At 41.3% G+C, this 19359-nt stretch overlaps 2 protein-coding genes across 3 annotated transcripts; one reads left to right on the top strand and one right to left on the bottom strand.

The window, feature by feature from the left end:
* Positions 1 to 3781: 3781 nt before the first annotated feature.
* Positions 3782 to 5762, bottom strand: TEX38 (testis expressed 38). The gene is made up of 2 exons (XM_063136540.1): positions 5707 to 5762; positions 3782 to 4284 (listed from the first exon to the last, which is right to left on the bottom strand). Exons 1-2 carry the CDS (start codon positions 5720 to 5722, stop codon positions 3782 to 3784), a joined length of 519 nt encoding a protein of 172 aa, XP_062992610.1. The 5' UTR covers positions 5723 to 5762.
* Positions 5763 to 7173: 1411 nt separating this feature from the next.
* Positions 7174 to 18903, top strand: ATPAF1 (ATP synthase mitochondrial F1 complex assembly factor 1). Of its 2 annotated transcripts, XM_063139240.1 has the most exons (9): positions 7219 to 7439; positions 8057 to 8165; positions 10233 to 10268; positions 10752 to 10814; positions 11710 to 11760; positions 12916 to 12963; positions 16182 to 16277; positions 17351 to 17458; positions 17956 to 18903. In XM_063139240.1, the coding sequence occupies exons 1-9, from the start codon at positions 7219 to 7221 to the stop codon at positions 18154 to 18156; spliced, it is 933 nt and encodes a 310-aa protein (XP_062995310.1). In that variant the 3' UTR covers positions 18157 to 18903. The 2 variants fall into 2 exon arrangements, with proteins under 2 accessions (XP_062995318.1, XP_062995310.1); XM_063139248.1 differs by lacking the exon at positions 8057 to 8165 and having other exon boundaries at positions 7174 to 7439.
* Positions 18904 to 19359: the final 456 nt, after the last annotated feature.

A 19359-nucleotide genomic window follows, 5' to 3' on the forward strand; every position in this document is an offset into this window, starting at 1 on the left:
CAAAAACACACTCATGCACACTTCCATTCATTCAAATACCCCATGCACCCCATTCAGACATCAATACACTGTACCCAATGTTAATGTGGCATCCCACCAAGAAGCACACACCTGCTGCTGTAGATACGCCCTAACATATCCAATTCTCAACTTCTACCAATGAAAGAAGCACCTCTAATGACAAATAAACATCCATGCACACACATCCAAAAGTGGAGCTGACCATATCTAATGGGTGGAGACATCAAGACGTAAAGCAAGCCAGCATCAGACAAGCTGCCACTGACACCAGATGTGACAACAATGCTGTTGACAGGCCTTATGCATGCAGGCTAAGGTTACTCCTGTAGTCTGCCAGTCAACCAATAGCAGAGGCCACTAAATGTATACTGGAGGCCAGATTTAAAGCATTACACCATCCTTGCTCACTGAAACAGTAAAAATAAAGAAAAGTTCAACACTGAGCTAATATTTTCATTCAGCAAAAATACACCATTAGAGAATCAGCACCATAGTGCGATCAATGAACTGCTGCAGGGCTGGTGCCAGACTATTTTGCGCCCTAGGCAAGGCGAGCTACTTGCACACACACACCCCAAAATTGCCCACTTCGATTTTTAAGAACAGTTGTTTTGTAGAAAAAATAAGAAGCACAAAACTTAAAACAGCTAAATTTATTTTAAAATTATTTTAAATTGCTCAGTCCTTTGCCTCCACTCATCTTCAATTGATGAGTCATCCCCCCCACAACTGGTTAATTATTTAGGTGGGGGGGGTTAAGTGAAAGATGACGACGAAGAGAAAGAGTATGAAAAAGGCAAAAATAGTTAGATATTGGGAGTGAGTGATAAGTACAGTAGCTTAGATGGCTTTAAAAAGGAATTCAATATAGTTATGGAAGAGAAGGAATCTGTGAACAGCTACTAGTCATGACGGCAACATGGAACACCCTATACGCATTTACCTGGGATTAAGTCTCACTGAAATCAATGATTACTAGACAACTCCAGGATTGCACTGCAAAGACTTATAGAGTGATCCTACACCTGCTTCCTCAAAAGAAAGCCCAATCAATTTCAATGAGACTATCCCCTGACTGGACTCTGTATTTTGGTGCTTTTGGGGGGGTAACTTTAGTGCCAATTACACCCTGATATTCTATGTTTTGCTTTTGTGCAGATGTAAGCCACCTTGTGACCAACCTATACAGGCCATATACATATATAAAAAGCAACAAGGGTTGCAATATTCATGCCACTCTTCCCTTTTTTAATACGTCCTCTTTTATTTGTCCATAGAAACCTTAACACACTAGAGGCCTTCAAGAGGCAGCTGGACAAGTATCTGTGGGGGATGCTTTAGGGTGGATTCCTGAATTGAGCAGGGGGTTGGACTCGATGGCCTTGTAGGCCCCTTCCAACTCTGCCATTCTATGATTCTATGATATATTGTTACCATCCTTGGGCTCAGTTCTCTGCCTGTTCAGACAGAAAAAAAGTCCTACAACTTCCAGAATGCCCAAGCCATCTATGCTGGCTGGGACATGCTGGGAGCTGTAGGGCTTTTTCTGTCTATAGGACTGCACCCTAACTCAACCTAACTTCGGAAAAGCACAAGCTCCTGGACCTAGTTCTAACCTTAACCCTAAAAAGATCCCTGTGCAACCCCATGCATGTCTACTCAGAAGTAAACATGCTGGCTGGGACATGCTGGGAGCTGTAGGACTTTTTCTGTCTCCAAATCATCCCCCCAAGTCACAGAAAACTACAGCCACCCCCACTACAAACATGCATTCATTCAGTCAAACAACCAGGCATCCCATTCAGACATCAATACACTCACACTGTCAGCACCCACATACACACACTCAGCATCCCTCACTCCAAAAACACACATACGTGCATTCACTCCAAGACCCCCTGCACTGCCACATTCTCTCTCACACACAAACCTCAGTCTTGCCTCCTCCTCTATCTTCTCCTCCTCCTGCTTGCTTCTTCTTGCTGCTTCTTGTGCTTCTTCTTGCTTCTGCTTCTTCTGAGCTGGGGGGTGGGGTGCTGGAGGCTGCGTTGTTGCACACAGCCCCCAACCACTCACCTTGCTCTCATCGCCCACCCCACGCGGTGGCCATCTTGAATCTCGCCCGAACTCACGTGAGATCTCGGCTGTTGGCTGGGTCTCACAGAGTTCCCAGCCAGCTGCCGAGATCTCGCGTGAGTTCGGGCGAGATTCAAGATGGTCACCGCCACTCACGGGAGAAATTTAGGCCCGGTAAGTTGGAGCTGTGGTTGCTGCGAGCCCAGTAACCACAACCCTGGTATTTTGGGCCCTAAGTCCGGTTGCTTCGGACCCCCAGGCCCCCCCTGGGGGGGGAATTTCCGGAGGGTATGGTCAGCCTAATATGCCACCTTATGGAAGATACAGGTGAACCTGTTAGACATACCCAGTGATGTATCTAGCCAGACCGGAAAGTATACCTACTACAACTTTATTCCTATTTTACTGTTTTCACTATTAAATTAGGCCTGATGATCCTATTTGGCAATCATACCATTGGTTACATGGTTAGTTTGTATGTTTCTTCAATAAGTGGCATATTGATTTGATGTGCAGGGCACTATGGTGTGTATTGAAGTGCTCCCCTTCCCTATGCCTATGTTAGGCTGCAATCCTGTAACCATTTACCTGGGAGTAATCTCCATTGAACTCAATGGGACTTTTGAGTGGATATGTATAAAATTGTGCTGTTAATCTTGAGTAAGAATGCATAACTTAATCTTTTCCTGCATATTAATCTTTTCTGTCACTTCAAAGACCATCTCATCCTCCCACTCAGATCTGCAGGTGGAGAAAATGATTGAAGATCAGCCTGATTGATGGGAAGGGCCTTTAGCAGCTAAGGAATAACTTAAGAAAATCCCATTCCATCTGCTGATTCTCCCTTATAGTCAGCCTTCAGGCCATAATGCATAGCCTCACATACACTCAGTGTGTGTCTCCCCTCCTCTTCCCCCTCCCTGGTAAGTCTTCCTGAACTTGATGGAATCTAGTTTTGAGCAAACATGTAGATGTTTTGGGCTGTATCGAATATAAATACAAAATAGATAAGAGAGTTGCTACAGCTCATGGTCTCACAATATTCAGGTTAAACTAATTAGGGAAGTCTAGATGTCTCCTCTCTGGACTCTAGGTGAACAAATGGTACAATTTTTCACAGTGTATTCTTGTAAAATCTGGAAATTGGTAGCAGGGGTTAGAATGGTGTGGAGATAAAAAGATAAGAATAGTACTAGAGCCAGAACTGTAGTTGGTGTTTAAGAGCAAGATACTTGGGAGATAAAGAGACAAGAACACAAGAGCCAGGAGTGTAGTAAGTGCGATACTTGGGACCACTCAGGTTCTGTGGCTTTTAAAACTGCTTTCTTGCTTCAGCCATTAGATGGCACTTTGCAACCAGGACTAGAAATTAAAATGAAAGCTGATACTTCTAGGATTCCATGTGCTCTATGAATTATGATTATGTGATATGTTTAACCTTCTGCCAGTTGGAATGAAATGCAGGTCAGGTACTTTATAAGTCTCTTAAAGAATGCATGTGTGCTTCAGTTAGATGTTATATGCAATTAGAATTGAGAACTTTTAATTTCTAAAGATGGTTATATTAGGTGTAGAACCTCGTTCCTCCCAATTGCAAAAATGGAACATAGAACATTTTGAAACTAGGCTTTAATTAGAGTGCAATTAAAATCACTTAGATTCGCCCTGTCCATTAAATGTACTGCTAAGCAGAGATGCTGCTACCGATGTTGTAGGACTCACTTTTCAACATGGCGGATTTCAGATGTGAATTGAATGGCATGCTTTTGGCTGGAATACTAGTGCAAGGGTAAGACGCTGAATGCTCAAGCAGTGGTGGCAAGTGAGAGAGAGTACACACACAAGCTATTTCGTGAAACACTGGTTTGTAAGGATCTGAATCTGGAATTGAACACATGGAATCACGCTGGCAGTCGTTAGTAATCTCCCTGGACAAGAAACTGTCTTGTGGCTTTGAGTTGCTATCAAACTCAGGCTTACAGACTTCTGCTTTAGTTCCAGGTTGGGTTTCCTTATCAGCCCTTTGAGTCAAAGCACGCTGGAAATATGATTCCGTTTTCATCTGTTTCACCCAGGCTCTTGCACGTTGCTTCTGATGGATTTGTTTCCTCCATTGAAGGAATAGCATACAACTGAATACCAAGATGTAACAAAATCCTAGACTTCCAAAATAGATGGGCAGCAAACCTGCAAATAAGGCCAAAAGGCCAGACAGTAAGAGTAACAATTCAGCATAAGGGCTGTATCTGCTGCATATTTGTCTAGTAAAAATATTACCGACACATAAGGGTTTGGGTCTGAAATTTGTTTTAAATCTTGTTATGTAATATTTTCAGGTGTCCTAAAACACTTCAGTCCTGTTTTGATTAATGGACTTAATCATTTTCTTACTTGGAAAAGGAGTGTGTGCTTGCATGTTTAAATGGCCAGAAAGCACAACATTTTGCACTAGCAGTTTTCAAACACTTTTCAGAAGCAGCCTCATGCAGAGGATGATGTAATAATCTAAATGAGAGTGATAAGGGCATCGATCACTGTGCCAGGTTCTTCTCCAGGAAAAGGGCACAACTGATAGTCCTTGCAACCACAGTCATCTAACCTCACAGGAGCAACACTGGGTTAAGGAACACCTCTGAACTGTTAAGCTGAAGGAGTACAACCCATCTAGAAGAAGACTGTACCCCAGTCCTTGATTAGTTTGTTTACTAACCATCCCTACCTTCCTCTTGTCTGGAGTAACTCTCAATTCATCATGGCACCCAGGCCATGGCACAGGACTTTAACAATGCTCTTTTTGCTATTTTCCATGAGGACTGGATAGAGTGCCTTCTCCCCCAACCCCAAATCTTCTTATCCTTCAGTAAAAATAGCATCCTGAACTATGTATCAAACCATACTGGAGTTAATAGTGCAAAATCAAAACAGGAAGAGTTTTGATTTTGCACTTGAAAGGTCCCTGTTGGGTGTGTGCTTTACAGGTTGGTAGTAGATAAAAACATATTTAAGCAAGATAATAAACTATAAATCCACCATTCAAAATGAACAGTACAATCTTAGTGCTATATATGGTTCTATAAAGGAGGAGGAGGAACTTCTGAGAAAGTTACTCCAAGTTTATAGGTGTTATGGGCTTTCTATTTGGCCTTAAATATATCCCTAGGGCTATCCATGAATAACGGGTTCACAAGAAGTATGACAACCCATTGTATATTGCCTGTGATGAACTTAGTCATTAGGAACACTACCTTTTAATACTTTCTCCCCATGCTATAATTTTTGGGAGATAGATACTCAAAATTTATATATCTATTTATGCGTAGAAACTATGGACCAAATGGCAGCAAAGCTGTCCACATGACATCAGTGGTGGGATATTGTGATGTTGGCACTGAATACAATTGTGTGGGAACACTGTACAAAGGATAAAATGGATCTGGGGCATGCTATCATTCTGTGTCAACGCTCCTAGTTGTGGGACATAGTTTCACTGACATTTTTTAAGATTATTACTCCCAGATGAAGGTATAGCCCATGTATATCCCCATTCCTATAACCTTTCAAGTAATACACATTTGCTAACAAGTCAGAGGAGACCATGCAGCTACTTACCACTAGATATAATCATTATTTACACACACACACACAAATATCCTTTGGAATATGTCAACTCTGTAACTTAGGCCACTTTCCTCTTCTAGGCAGGGAAGGAAAGACAACTAAAAGAGCAGATGGTCAAAGCTAGTATCACTTCACAGTTAGGAACAGAATGGTAAAGAGATGAAGATTCCAAAGCTTACAGTGAAATAATGGCAGCTAGGATACCACTCCTGAAGGCTCAAGAACACACCCTCCTCTCTCAAATGCTGTGCTGTTGGCACCTGACTGAAATCTCTGTTGTATAAGAATGGGTAGTCGAATTCACAGTAAAATAAATAAAGGAGGGAATTTTGCTCAGTATCATTGCTGTTCTTTGCAGACTGAAAAATCAAAGGTTCTCCTTATCTCACATTCAATTGGAAAAGTTGCATTTGGACTTTGTTCTTCTCTCCCTCTCTCAGAGTGGCTTAAATATAATCTGTAAAACAAGGGAGAAAAGAATGGGGAGGGGAAAGGAAGGTAAGTCTTTGAGCAGTGCTGGTGGAATGGCCCTGCTTCCTACTCTCAGGGTAGTAGCCAATACATAAAGTAGACCCATTGAAATTAATGGGACTCACTTAAGTCTCATTCATTTCTATATGTATACTCTGTGACTTATGTTGGATACTATCCACAGCTCCCTCAGTACAGCTAGCTGACTTATAAAGAGCTCAGATTCTACATAAAAGAAAACCTGACAATATGACAGGAAAAACGTGGATTTGTTAGGGTTTTTGGTAACAAATACGGGAAGGGGGAATTGTGAAATTTGAAGTAAAATCCGGATTTTTCCCATCCTCCCCACCCAAAGGGCAGCTTTAATTTATGGGAATTAACAAAAATGCTTGCAGCTCCGTCATTTTTAAGGATAAAGCGATGAAGCTTGGTACCATGATAGCTGTTAGACAGGGCTTTAGTCTTGCCAAGTTTGAAACAGATCTGGTCATCCGTTGATTTTTAGGAATTTTTTAAAGCTCAAGATTTATTTATTTTTTAAAAACCCGCTGGAGCCATATCCTTCAAACTTAGGTTGTCAAACCTCCTCTTTGAGATCCTGCACCATGAGCAGTTCCACTTTTTAGCTAAGAAGTGCTGGGCGAGCAGGGCACCTTTCCTGTTGCAGATTTGGTGGGCAGTCGGGTACCTGGATTGCAGCCTCGTTTGGGATTGCCATTAATATTCATTGGACCTTCCTTCCGAATTAAACACGCATAGGATCAGACGGTGCAGCATTGTGTGAAACATTTCCTATCCTCTGAAATTACTGGGCTTCTTGGGTGCTCGCTACACCCCTTTCCTTGGCCCCGTTTTATTACTCATTGTGTCCATGGAACTCTGGCTGCTGCCGGATACTATAAAGCACGAACTCCTCACTTCTCCCCCAGGTTTATTAATTTATTTTTGGGCCGGAACCTTTGTGCCGGGCTGCGCAGGGAGGGAGGTGTTACGTGTTGCTCTCGGTCTATGTGGGCAGAAAGGGACAGGATGGCAACCGGGTATCTGCAGCAGCTATGGGGAGCGGCGGGGCTCGGTCTCTCCCGGGGAGCGCTGGTGGGCCGCTTCGCGACTCTTCGGCCTCTTGGCCTGTTGCTCCCCCCGCAGCCCCGGCCCCTGGTGATGGCGAGTCGCGGGGTTGCAGACGAAGGGGGCCTGGAAGCAAATCCCTTCTTCCAGAAATACCACAGCAAGATCCAGGACCTTCGCAGGTAACGGGGACGAAATCCCTGTACAACGGGGTAGGGAGCGGGGTGGATCTGCCCCTTTCTTCTGGTTAAGTCATTTCTGGGAGGAAGGAATAGAGATCTGACGGTGACCTTAAAATATGAGGTTATACAGAGTAATGTCGTTCTCTTCCTACCGCCACCTCTCCTCCTTTAATTGTACAAACTTTCTCTTTACAGTCTTAGGGGCTAGAACTACATTTCTGTGCTTCTTTGCAAGGAATGTGTTTCATTGAACTCAGTGGAATTTGCTTCTGAATGGGGCCGCCTCACACTTTAAAATTAAGTCACATCTACATATGACTGTTAATCCGCAGCGAAAAACTTATTTGCATGAGTGCAACTTTTACTGCTCTGAGCACTGCCACAAAAAAGAAAAATGTTAGTTGTAGCTTTGTTCTTGCAAGACTTCTACTGTTAACTGTTGAGCTTTGTGCTTTCAGGGTATGCAAAACCAGATTGCTGTCTTTTCATCCTAAACTGAATTGTAAAGATAAACTGTGATAAGGTCCTGTTGCAGCCAGCCAGGGGCTTTTGGGATAAGGTGGAAATAAATTATGCTGGTTGTTTAGTAGCTATAAACTGATCTAACTTTGATTCAGATCCAATCCAGATATTTTTGAATCCCGAATGGAGCGAAGAAATGATGTGAAAAAGCAGCCAGTGGGATACTCAAAGCAAGCAGAGTTTGTCAGAAACATGGAGGAAAAGGCAAGGCGAACATTCAGGCCTTATTTGTTTGATATTTTATAAATATTTTAGAAAATGCTGTCTAGTATATGGAAAACATCCTGGCTGTTGTTCTTTCGGTATGTTTTAGATGTGAAAAGGTGGATTCCAGACCAATTATTTGGTTTTAAGCTAAATTGGGTTTGTTTTCTGTTTTTTGCATATAATAGAAGTATTTCTGGCCATTGTACTTTGTGTTCCAGTTTATTTCAAACAGTAGTTCCCAAAAGATGATTTTGTTTTACAGTGAGGGGTAGTTATGAGGCTTAGAGTTAGGAACACCAAAGATATTTCAGAGGTATTTTTGCCCACTAGATTTTTTGTATGTACACATTTTTACATGTATACAAATGTAACTTGTGCAGGTTGACAGCTTTTTACTGTCTTATGTGTCAGTCTATGTACACGAATAAAACTACACATATTGCATAAGATAAGTTCTTTCTGAAAGAAAAATGTATACTTTTCTTGTTTTCAAATGATGTATTTTACAGAAGGCACCTAGAGTTTTTGTAAGTGCTTGTATTACAATTAAAAAAACTGTGATCAGTTTTTATTAGATTAATTTGATTTTAATCTATTCCTCCAGTTGATTAATTGACCAAACATTGTAGCATAGTTATTTTTATACTAGTGTACACTTTTATAATGGAAAAATATAATGTGTGAAGTACCCTTTGGAAGTTGTTGATTTATTGATTGATTTATTACACTTCTATATCGCCCCATAGCTGAAGTTCTTTGGGCAGTTTAAGACGAGTTTAAGACAAAATTTAAACTGTACCCTTAACAATTCTGCAGAGGTTGTGTATAAATCTTTAGTTTAGAGTACAAAGTTTGCAATTGAGTCAGTTACATAAGATTGTATATCCATGAAGAGGGAGGCTGTATACTACTCTAAAAACTTTCCAGGGAAGGGAGCAATCAAAGGACAAATCTATTTCATTTCTATCAAATGTACACAATAGTAATATTTGTAATACAGTTTCTTACTCTTCTCTACCACACACACACACAATTTGCATATGGAATGTCATTCTATCTTTCTTCTAGATAGCTGAGGGCATAACTCTGAAGGAAATTAGTGTAAATGCTTTCCTGTATTTGGGGACAAATAATGACCTCCTTGTGGAAACATAGGAAGCCCCAAATATAATGGAGAACAAATCTTTACGGCAGATGTTACAGAGCTCTGATAAATTAATGTCTTTGGCCCACTGCAATAAAACTGATTTTGTCTTGTTATAGACTAAGAGGGCGGGGGGAATTAAGGTGCTGACATACCATAAGGCTGCCTCCACCGATATCAGTCTGCCCGCACTTTAAGATAAAAAAGAGAGACCCTTTTCATTTGCCCACCCATGAGAACAATGAGGTGCGTGATCATTTGTGAGAGGGCCTTCTCTGCAGTGGCCCCACACCCTTGGAACAAACTCTCATCGTAGGTTTGCCATGCTCCACCTTTGCAGGCTTTTAAGAAGGCCTTGAAAACATATTATTTTACCATGGCCTTCTCATTATAGGAGTAACATTGTTGCTGCTATTGCAGTCATTGCTGGTTTTATTGTTTTTAATTGCTATTTTATTGTGTTTATGTTTTATTGCTTTTAATATGTTAATTGTTTTTATGTATTTTGTTGTTGACCTTGCGAAAGCTTCTGCCCTGAAAGGCAGCCAAGAAATCTTTTAAATAAATAAATACTGCATTTGTTTTTCAGAAAATTGTTCCCAATATTGCTATAAGAATCTTCATGTACTAAATAAAACAAATTAGAAGTATCTTCCAAGAAAATAAATCTCAGCCAATAATTTCCAAACAAAAGCCCAGCCTTGCTTTTTAGTGAGAAAGAACCAGCTTCTATACCAAATGCTGGTGGTAGCATATATTTGGGCAAACCTGTAGTGTTTCCCATAATCCCTTGACCTGCAAATTGTTTCTGATTTTTGACTTGTTCTCTTTCAGACATCTTAACAGTTTTGTTACCAGGCAGGTTATGGGAACATAGAGGGCAACAATTTTAAAATTAATCTCTTAATTTCTAATTTTAGGCCAAAGAAACAAAGCACGTATTCACAAAAAATAAGGTGAGATGGAATTGTCATGAAATTGCTGTTCTGAATTTTCCTTATTTTTCTTTATCCTGCTTTGCTTATGATATGCTATGGGAGCCAGTGTGGTCCAGTTAATAGACTATTGACACTGAATCTGAGGGACATGAATTTCAGCTCATTTTCAGCCAGTGACCTGAGTTGTTGTTACGAGCAGGAGATAGCAGGCGCACTAACTTCTGTACGCCCACCACTTTCACTTTCAAACAACCTACAGTCTGCTAGTTCTTAGGTTGTTAGTGTAACATCTGAACCTGCTCGTTGGCGTTGACAAAAATCTTCCTGACTGTTGTACCTCTGCTTAATTAGTGGAGATTGGTGAATTTGTACTATTTTTTCCTATTAAACTTAGTGTGTGTGTTTGTTTGCACATGCAAGAATTCAAACTTTTGTTTTATTCCTTTTCCTCTTACAGTGGTGGTCTGCCATACAAGCTTTATTGTTTGTAATTTGTTTCAGACACTTGATTCTATACTTAATGTGGAGATGATGAAACGGAAGAAGCCTGAAGAAATAAAACAGGTGACAAAACTGAAATGATTTATGTTTAGTTTTAACTGGCTAGAACCTGCATACACTTGTGAAAACTTAAATGGCCAAAGTTTCATAATTTTAATATCCTACACAGAGAGTCATTTCACGCAGTACTGTTTCTTACATTGAGATACTCGCCACAAATATAAATAGGAGTTTACTGCCGTGTGTGAACAAGTGTCTTTTTTTGCTGCAACTACGTAAGTCGGGGGTGCTCTACATGTTGCCTAATCTGTGTAGTTGCCTGAAACAAACATTTGCATCACACTTCACACATGATGATCAACTCATAATTATTATTTCCATGGAAGAAACAGTAATTGGCAGGAGTTCTATTCCCACATATATCCTGTGTGTGGGGACTGAGAACGTCATTACAGGACATTCAGATGCCCCTGCCTTCTGAAGTGAGGTGACTGGTGGCCATGGAGAGTTCAAAGTGGAAACCCGGCTCACCTTGAAGTCTTTTCGGTACCAAGTGAAATCCCTTTGTTTCCCTAAGCCTTTTAAAGAAGCACTTAGTGCAATTTTAATCTGCTTTGGTACATTATCCTCCTACTATACTGTTTCATTGCACTGTACTTTTATTGCATTTGCAGTTTGTTGCTGCTTTAGTTTTATTGTTCGCTCCCTTGAGAGCACTACTGAAGGACAGGATAGAAATTCACTTAATAAATGCAGTAAAATGATATATGTCCCTCAATTTTACAAAGTGATTGGCATATGGAGACCATCAGGCTGCAGGTCAAGTTTCCCTGCTTGAATAATCATTAGCACTCATCAGGCATAGGTATAATATTATGAATGTATGATTATTGCCTTTATTTGAGGTACATTCATTTTCAGTGATTGTGTATAAAGGCAGTCTTGTCATGTCTTCCAGATATGGAAGCAATATTTTTCTGGTGAAGACACAGTTTATGCAGTTATTCCTGTAAGTACAAATAATATACAAGAGGGAGGGACATTGTTTGGCTGAGCCTCTGAGTGAGTGCGAATTATTAATTTACAATAGTGTGAGTGCTGTGATTGAGGCAGGACTGTCTCCTATGCGTGCTTTTTCTTGCTCTTCCTTATTTCAATTAGACTGATAATAGGAATGATCAAAATTGGGAGGAAACAGGTGTCGCTCATGATGCAACGTCCTCTGATCAGGCACCAAGTGCTTTGTTTCTTTAGTATTGCATTAAAGGCCAAAACTTAAACCCTGTTAGTTACAATATGTGCCACAGCTTTGCTGTTCACTGCAATAGAAGGATGTGTTTGTACTCTCACACACATACATGTATTTGTGGCCTAAATCCCTCAAATGAAATGAATAGTGCTATGGTGGCTCCATGTTTTGTGCATCTCAGCACACATGGAACTTGGATTGAGGCCTTCAATATATTCCAGATGTGTGGGTGTGTATGAGAAAGAGTCTCTCTCAGTCTCTCTCTTACTTTATATTATTTTAATTGTAAAATAGGTAAATGTTACATTGATACAACTTAGAAAAAGGCACACACACCCCACCTCCGGTGTAGATAGTTATGTAGTACGTAGTTATTCGTACATGAGCATTTAAGGCCTACTTGTGGATAGATATTAAACCTTAGAGAAATTAGGCTTTCTCAGTAGGGTCTAAAATTGCCTTCTGGAAGAAGTATGGCATTATACTTTTCTTGCCGAATTCCCCCCAACCCCAAATCTGTCCTATTTGATTTTTATGGGCCTTCAGAAATTAAAACAAAGGATGGATCCAGAAGGTCATGAGGTCCCATTGATTTCAATAGGTCTACTCTAAGTATGCCCAAGTCTGGATCCAACCCAGGATGTTTACTGGCTCTGTTCTGATATTGATGCTGATTGAGGATGTGGCTTAGTGGGGGTTCTGATTTTATATTTGATTTTTAGAAGTACAATCATTTTGATGTATGATTTTTGGAAGCCACCTCAAGCGATTGGAAAGGCAAAGACTCTAGCCTTTTCTTTCCAGTGATGAGAGCTAGTTAAGCCTTATGAGTTCCTTCCTTGAAGAAGGAAGAAATAATTCTAAGTAAAAGAAGAAATAAATCTAAATAAAGCTTCTCTGTGTTTCTTTCCGAAGGGGAAGACTTTTGATTTGATGTGGAAGCGAATTCAGAACTGCCCATCTGTGAGTACGTGTGCCTTGCTGCATCTGTTCTGGTTCTTGCATTCTTCTCATTGCAGAAACTTGCCTATTGGTAGTTTAGTGTGCAAATTATGTTGGGGTTTGGATGAACTGTCCATACAAGACTTTGACCTGAATGTGAAAGTTATGAAATACAACTACTATATTCTCAAATCAATAACTTTTGGACTTTTTCATGAATAGTGTTTCAGCACAGTACATAGCACTCCAGGGAACAGATCCTTTCTGGGACAGGTTCATGCACACTTAACTGTTGCATAGAACAATCTAGTGGAAATTCATCAAGAGCAAATTAATTTTCCCACAGTTGCAATCCAATGATGAGAAAACTACACTTGCAAAGTATGGCTTTCTAGGCAACCATTAAGATAGGGTGACCATATGAAAAGGAGGTCAGGGCTCCTGTATTGTTGTATTGAAAAAGGAATGTCAGCAGGTATCATTTGTATATATGGGGAACCTGGTAAAATTCCCTCTTCATCACAACAGTTAAAGTTGCAGGTGCCCTACCCTCTTTTAAATCTGGTCACTCTAGTATAGCTCCTGCAGCTTTAACTGCTGTGATAAAGAGGAAATTTCACCAGGTTCTCCATATATACAAATGATACCTGCTGAAATTCCCTTTTCTATGCAACTGTTAAAGATACAGGAGCCCTGTCCTCCTTTTCATATGATCACTGTAATTAAGAGGCAGAATAATGGCCTGGAGAAAATCCACATAATTTTGTTCCAAAGTCCACTTGATCCTGTGTGAGATAAACACCCCTGGTGGATGGCTGTGGACAGCTGCTCTTCAAAAATCTGATTTGATTGCCTCCTGCAGGTGCAATATTGGGATGCTTGCCACTTGATTACTGCAGCATGTAATTATTTACAGGCCTGTGCTGATTGGTTTCTGGGAATCTGGGCAGAAACCAGGACACAGTGGGAGAAGCTTCTGGCTGCCCAGTTGAATGAAAGTTATCTCTTCATTGAGATGTCTGCGAGTGGCAGAGTTGTGAATCGAATCTCCCATCATTTTTTAAAATGTTAATAGCCGGGGAGTGTGGCGATGTTGGATTAAAAACACAAGAAGAGACGTGCAGGATCAGACCAAAGGTCTATCAGCATTCTGTTCCCAGAGTGACAATTATCCAATACAGAAGATTGTCCAGCACTGCTGTTTAACCCTTTTAGCACATACAAGTTCCTGTATGTTTTGCTGGCTGGGCCAGTAACAGCCAGGGAGGGGAGTCAACCTGGGAAATGGCATGAGAGGAAAGAGTTATTCTAAAAACATGTCCCAGGGATGGTGGGAGAAGAGATTGTGAAGAACCTGGCCTTGACTAGGTTAATCTCAGGGGCAAAAATAAAAAGCTTCATTTTTCACTGTTGCATCATATTAACCTTGCAGGCCCTTATTAGGGTACCGAAAGTAAGAATGCTTGAATTGTTCATCCAGCAGTTTATGCTTCCGACCTACACCAATTTGTCAGTATGGTATAATCGCTCTCTTCCCCCATGGGATGTTTACTGCATTTCCATGATGCATGGTGAGAAAGAGAATCCCATTCCTACTTTGCAACAAGGAAAATCTCTTGCCTCCAATCAGCTGTTGATCAAAGATGAATTTCCCCCCCACTTGGGGAGACGAGGGGAGGTCCTGGGGAAAGAAGCTGGCAAGCCGGATGGGGAATCCTTGTAGGCCATATCTGTACGGAGGTTCACCATGCAGGTAACATGTTGGTTTTGGCTCAGGAAGCCATAAAGTACCACTGGGCCATGAAGCTCACTCAGTGATCTTGGACCAGATGCTGGGTGAGTTCGCATGACATGATGACCCATCGTGGGTGACAAGCTACACAGTGCCTAATTTGTGCACCTGACAGACTATTGGGCTTGTGGATTGATCCCCCCCTTGTTCCTTCTACTAGCTCCACCCAGTATCACAGGGGACTTGGTAGCAGGACCCCAGTCACAGTCGGAGCCTTTAAAAAAATACTTTTCTGTTTATTTGTGAACACTGGGGCCAAAATGTTTTTATTTTATTTTTTTCAGTCCCACTACTGTGTGCAAATGGCCTCTTTATTATTATTGTCGTCGTCGTCGTCATCTTCTTTGTTGTTTTTGCAGTTGTGCAAGTGTGCAACTCTGACTGTCCAAAAGGGATAGGCTTGCCTTCTCTGGTACCTTGTATGTTTCAGCTGTCAAACATTTATTTATTATTTACAATATTTATATACTGTTCCCCATTCAAGAATTTTGGAGCGGTGGACAAATCAAATAAAAGAATAAAACAGATTATAAACATGTTAAAAGTACATTTTTAAAAGGAACAGAGGTGGCTAGTCATTAAGGGAAGGCTTCCTGGAACAAAGACAAAGTGCAAAGTAACTGACAAGAGGGGACTGTATATAAGCTGATTTTACAGCCTTTTAGTGTTGGCAGGTGGGGAAAAGGGGGTGCAGTTTACCCCCCTTAGCAGAATGATCCCCAGGGTTTTAAGTATTGCCCCAGCCCTTCGAATCCTCACTTGGCTGATCCCCAGCATGTTATTTTCAACAAGCCCTAAGCTGAAAAGGGTGCTGGTGGCATGTAGATCTCTGTGAAAAAGGGTCTCTATGACAAAAGGGTCTCTGCCATTCTTGCTGAGCAGCTTGCTGCCTGATTCCTGCAACGCACAATGGATTGGCATGTGTGGGTGTCCAGATAGCATGCCAACCGGTTGTGGGTTAAACAACCACAAAAACAAGCCATGGGTTGTTGGGGTGTTGAACCCTAACCCTCATGTGAACCCAGTCACTATGTTTCATCCTAGCCTAACCTACCTCATAGGTCTGTTTGTGAGGATACTGCCATGTGCATCTTCCCGAGTGCCTATAAATCTCTGAATACATCCAGTAAAATCTCAAACCAAGTAGATGTGAGATATAAGGCCAAAAGACTGCTTTGGAAATCCTGGGATTCTGATGTTAGGTTTTTCCTGTTCTAATGATAATACCTTTGCAGTAAAGGCCATGGGCAAAACTGGTTTTAGTTAAAACTATTTGGGCAGAGAGATCCTCTTTGAAAGGCACAAAAATTGATCTCTGTAATCTAATCGATTCCATCTCACTCAGTTATTGTGGCTACCAATTTGTCTTTGTCTGGCCTTTGTTTTTCTGATTTCATTCTGAGCTGGGACTAAATAAACCTATTTAATTTCAACCTCCTCCCCCCAGTTTCTATATGCGTTGCCAAGGAAGGAAGGCTATGAGTTTTTTGTGGGACAGTGGTCAGGAGCAGAACTCCACTTCACGTCTCTGATAAACATTCAGGTAGGAGACCTTTTTGGGAATTTGATTGCCCAGGGTTGGGGTTGGGAGGTCAGACTAGGGGTGTTCTTTGCGTTAGGACAATTCATTGTTTTGTGTGGACTCCAATAATGCAATATTACTTCTGTTGTGGGACTTCAGGGTAACTACATTCCTCTAAGATGTTTGCTAAGGTAGAGCAAAAGAGGCATTTCATTCACTGATCAGTTCCTGCATTTGACCTTACCATCGGACTCCTAAGCAGTGAGTCCTCCATTGTTGTTTCAAGAGAAGCACATGTTGTTGTATTTTATGTTCTTTTAATTGCACAGTTCTATGTTTTATTTTATATTTAACAAAATACACAATTATGTTATGGGGACGGCACAAATAAATAAAATATCTCAATTCTCTAAGTCCTGTTTCTTATACAACCAAAACACACGGCTTACTCACAAGATGGAGGCATCGGCAGACTTGGGGCGGGAAGGCCTGAAATTTGTAGAATGATAAAATATCTTTAGAGAAAATCTCTGAAGGAGGAAAAGCCTCAGAACAGCTCAGTGGGCACAGAATGCTGTCTGTTTTTGAGAGGGACGGAAAACCCAGGTGGGGGAGGAGGAATGGAATGAAATGACTGAGATCCTAAGAAGGGAGCAGTCTGTGCCAGTGTGGTGTAGTGGCTAGAGTGTTGGACTGGGAGTCAGGAGATCCAGGTTCTAGTCCCCACTCAGCTAGGGAAGCTCACTGGGTGACTTTGGGCCAGTCACGGACTCTCAGCCCAACCTACCTCACAGGGTTGTTGTTGTGATGATAGAAATGGAGAGGAGGAGGATTATGTATGCCACCTTGGGTTCCTTGGAGGAAAAAAGGCGGGATATAAAATGTAATAAATAAAAATAAAGTTTGTTGCCAGTTCCATTTCTTAGGATTATTTGTGTTTTTATTACTTGTATTTCATGAGTGCCTGTTTGTGTCTGTACATTGGCTAAGGCCTTGAAATGATTGGTTCATTAATTTAAAATTCCACCTTTTGATCTTCGTTGAAGGGCCACACTGTGCATACTGATTATTAATGTCATTTCTGTTTGATGCAGACTCAAGCTGATGCTGCTCCCAGCCAACTGATCTTGTATCATTATCCTGAGCTTCAAGAGGAAAAGGGAATTGTACTGATGACAGCAGAAATGGATTCTAAATTTCTGGTAAGGGAAGCTTAGTGAGAAAGGATGTTTTCTTTCCCCCCCAGAAGTAGTAATTGATGGAGGAGTTCTTGTAATGGTTTACGGGTTGTTTAGCTGCTGCAAGAAGGAGTGACTAAACAACCCTAGGACTTCTTGCCCCAGGTCGCTTGTTGTGACAGGTAAACCAGGAACTTTGGCTTGTTTCTCCTCTGACAAGCCAGAGAAATAATCCATGCAGCAGGAGCAATCAGGCAGCGTGCATGTTCACTTGTTCACAACAACCCAGAAAATAAGAACCCTGGGTTGTTGTGACATGTGAACTGGACAAAGACTTAGTGCCAAATGGATGCAGTTAAAATGCTGGAATTAAGCCCTTGTGCCTCACTTTACTCAGTATATATATATTCTTGCCCCCTCCATTTTAAATACCTATCTATCTATGTAACAATCTATCATCTAGTATGATAGAAGGCCTGTAACTCTTTTCACAACTTGCATTGTTGTTTTTAATTTCACAGAGTGTGGCGGAAGCTCAGTGCCTCGCCAGCCAGGTGCAGCTTTTTTATGCCACAGAGCGCCAGGAGACGTTCCGTTTAGTGGAAGCGTTTAACCACCAGCCAGATGAGTTTAAATACATGTCCGTAATAAGTGAGTTGGAAGTGAGCGGACTCGGGGAAGACCTGAGGCCTCAGCAGGACTCACCATCGCCTACTGCTTGAGAGGTGCAGCAGCCTTAAACAGAGACAACAGGGGTGGCAAGCGGCCTCGCCTTGGTGCTGGACTTGCTGCTTTCTACAGAAATAATCCTGACAAAAAAAGGTGACATGGGCATCTGACAGGGAGACGAATGTCTCACCACCAAGTGACCCACTGTGGCAATAGGGCGGCACTTGCACCATCTCATTTCTTTCTGAAAAGTAGAGGAAATGAGGAAAGAATAAGCATTCATTTTCGCGCCATGGCGCTTCAAATTTACAAACAGCTCATAGAACCTTAGCTTTTATGAAGAGCCTGAGTACCTCTTGTCCATTCAGCAAGGAAAGGGAATGAGAGGGGTGAGTTAAGAGAGGCTCCCATTGATGGATGTGGTGAGTTCCTAGACAAAATCTATTTTTCCAATTATGAACCATCAGTGCACATGAAACTTTTCCAGCATGAGCCATCAGGACTGTTTTCTGCCCCATGGAGCCCAAACTTTGAAAATTTTAGAGTAGGAAGGGAACAAGTGCAAAAGGCATTTCTTTGGAAATCTCGTAAGGACGACGCAGCATAACTATCTTACATGTAAGACTCAAAACGTGAACTACCCTTAATTAAAAATAAATAAATAGGGTTCAGGCTGCCCTTCATAAAAGGGTGTTAAGTGTTGACCACAATGTTGCTGGCAGTCTGTGTGCCTTTCTTGGTCCAGTAATATCACCAAAGGACAGTGGGGGGACATCCCTGTTGCCTTTATTCTCTAAAAATGGAGATACTGTTATGTTTTTAGACACAAAGAGGATCATAAAATGTCTTTAGTCCTATACAATCTTCAGTCATTCATTTTGGAAACTAAAGATAACTTTGTGACCTCGCTTTCTATCTCCTTGCTGCTTTTGTGTAATGATTCAGAACCTTCTTAGGTCTATATGTTGATTTTTGAAAATGATATCCCAGCTACAGATAGCCTTGAATTCCACATGCCAGACATTACTTCCTACCCATAGAGAGCAGGAAGGAAGGCAGCTGACGATATATAGGGGCCCTCCTGGTTCCCTTCTCAGCCTGGATTCATCAGTCCCTTAGATCTGCAGTAAAGTGCCAGCTATTATGGTAAAGTCAGCAGGGAGAGACCTTGCAATATTCGGCAATATTTCCTAAAAGAGAAATTAATTTGAATCAAATGCTCCATGTGTTGTGTTGTGCATACTCTGCCAAGGAAA

This window comes from Elgaria multicarinata, chromosome 1 (genome assembly GCF_023053635.1).
Source record: "Elgaria multicarinata webbii isolate HBS135686 ecotype San Diego chromosome 1, rElgMul1.1.pri, whole genome shotgun sequence".
Taxonomy (NCBI): domain Eukaryota; kingdom Metazoa; phylum Chordata; class Lepidosauria; order Squamata; family Anguidae; genus Elgaria; species Elgaria multicarinata.